Source organism: Acyrthosiphon pisum, unplaced genomic scaffold (genome assembly GCF_005508785.2).
Source record: "Acyrthosiphon pisum isolate AL4f unplaced genomic scaffold, pea_aphid_22Mar2018_4r6ur Scaffold_21489;HRSCAF=24104, whole genome shotgun sequence".
NCBI lineage: Eukaryota > Metazoa > Arthropoda > Insecta > Hemiptera > Aphididae > Acyrthosiphon > Acyrthosiphon pisum.
In genome coordinates this window covers 47,843-50,079 of record NW_021770961.1, presented here as the reverse complement: position 1 = coordinate 50,079, position 2,237 = coordinate 47,843, and the positions used below count along the sequence as shown (strand labels likewise).

Sequence of the window (2,237 nt, the reverse complement as noted above, 5' to 3'; positions counted from 1 at the left end):
CCAAATTTACACATTGAACGCGTCTGCTGCAAATCTTTTAAAATCCTAGGTTTTATTAAGTGCATAACATCAGAATTTAAATTAACATCTCCTCTTAAGGCATTGTACTGTTCACTTGTTAGACCTATTCTTGAATACGGCTCTGTCATTTGGGATCCTAATACTGCACAAAACGCAATAATGCTTGAGCGAGTCCAAAATAAATTCTTGAAATATGCCAGCCATGTACTCGGTATTGAATGTCCTCCTCATAATTATTTACCTGTACGCGAATATCTAAAGCTAGATTCTCTAGCTGATCGTAGGCGTGCTTTTAACCTTACGTTTCTATCCAAATTATTAAATGGGCAGATTGACTCACCGCACCTTCTCTCTCTCATTCCTTTAAATGTTCCCCCTCGCTTCACCCGTCAACACACCACTTTTAATTTGCCTACCTCCTCCACTAACTATGGTTTAAATCAGGGGTCGGCAAGTAATTTCTATTGGAGTCCTAAAAATTAAAATAATAAATCAATGAGGTCCAGTGAAAAAATCTTTTTCAAATCTTTATATTTTAAAAATAGTAGTATAAAAATAAAAATAATTATTCAGTTATTACAAATAAATAAATAAATAATACATTTTTATATTAAAAATTACAATATGAAAAGTATGAAAAAAAAAATATCTATTACAGTAAATTATTTAATGCGAAAAATTGCATTTCTTTTCCTTACCTAGTAACTCTTCTCTAAACACTTTATTTTCAATGTCAAAGAATCGTACGAAAATTGACATTTGTTCAGAATCAACTAAGTCACAAGATTCATCAAGCGCAATGCAGTAGCACGGTGACTTATGCAAAAGTTCAAATAAGCTTTTTTTGTTTTCGGCTGCCAACATTTCCGCCCTTCTTGTGTTACTCCTTGCCAACAAAGGAATATCTTGGATAGAGGTAACGATTTTTTTATTTTCTTGAAAAAGTGCAGTGACCACTTCCAACATACACTCTTTTACTATTTCGGAATCGGAAAACGGTTTTTGGTGCTTATTAAGAACCCAGCAAACACGCAACGCTGCTTTAGTTGATTTCTCTTGTTCACTCATACACCGTATAAGTGTAGTCGTACTATTTTTGTAAGATAACATACATGCATGGAGCTTATTTTTACGCACTTCACTGCCTGGAGGAAATTTTGTATGAAAATCTTTATGAGTATTTTCATAATGCCGTTTTAAATTTCCACTTTTAATAATAGCAACAGTTGAATTGCAAATTAAACAGACTGGAATGGCTCCAACCCTTTCAGGCAATACAAAACAATATAGTTCATTCCACTTGTTCATAAACTTCTTATTTTCGCTGTCGATTTTGCGTTTTTTACTCAACATATTGAACGAATAATATAAAACGAAACACGCACTCTATCCACAGGCGAATCGTGAATGTACACGTACTAAATCGTTAACTAAATTGTTATTTAGAAAATACTGGAGACAGACAAATAATAAAATTATTTCAATGGATAGCAACAATAAGCAATAAATATAATTTTTTGCCGTCGGTTCTTCGGAGTTCTTAGAAAATTGAAATATTTGGTATTGTCGCGACTCGGCCGTCGGCCGATAACATTGTAATAAAACCGTTTATTACCTGCCCGATAAAATATTTTTCAATGAATTATGATATAACTATAATCTGAGTTTGATAAATTAAATTAAATTAATTTCTCTATTAATAATAATACTATTACAGAAAATAACATAATGAAGTACAATGTGTTGACAGGGTCCAGAGTTTTGCCTTCCGCGGTCCGGATCCGGACCGCGGTCCGCCAGTTGCCGATCCCTGGTTTAAATGAACCACTTCGGCGCTGTATGTCTATTGCCAATTCTGACCCCTCCTTTTCGTTCTCACAAACCTAATCAAATATTTATGTTATCTATATATATGTGTATTTATGTAAATTCACTGTTTATCCCACTATTATAATTACTTTTACTAATATTTAATGTAAATAGGGCTCACGCCCGTAATGTATGCTAAAATAAAAATAAAATAAAATAAAATGTTTCCAAAATTAAAATATTTATTCACATAAAATTAATTTCCTAGTGTCTAAACTAGTTTATACTGTCAACGGATTTACGTATTACGATTTACGATTCGAAAGTAATATGATGCAATAAGAAAATAGTTAGACACTAATCATTTGGGATCTTGCATTAAATTATCCGTATTGTTACAAGTCCAT

At 32.5% G+C, this 2,237-nt stretch overlaps 1 protein-coding gene across 1 annotated transcript; it reads right to left on the bottom strand.

The window, feature by feature from the left end:
• Window positions 1-687: 687 nt before the first annotated feature.
• On the bottom strand, window positions 688-1,374 carry LOC103312025 (general transcription factor II-I repeat domain-containing protein 2B-like). Its single transcript, XM_008192020.1, has one exon. The coding sequence runs from the start codon at window positions 1,372-1,374 to the stop codon at window positions 688-690; it is 687 nt and encodes a 228-aa protein (XP_008190242.1).
• Between the last annotated feature and the right edge of the window lie 863 nt (window positions 1,375-2,237).

What these genes read in the sequence shown, in the direction of transcription:
- LOC103312025 (XM_008192020.1), bottom strand. Translation starts at nt 1,374, where the DNA reads ATGTTGAGTAAAAAACGCAAAATCGACAGCGAAAATAAGAAGTTTATG.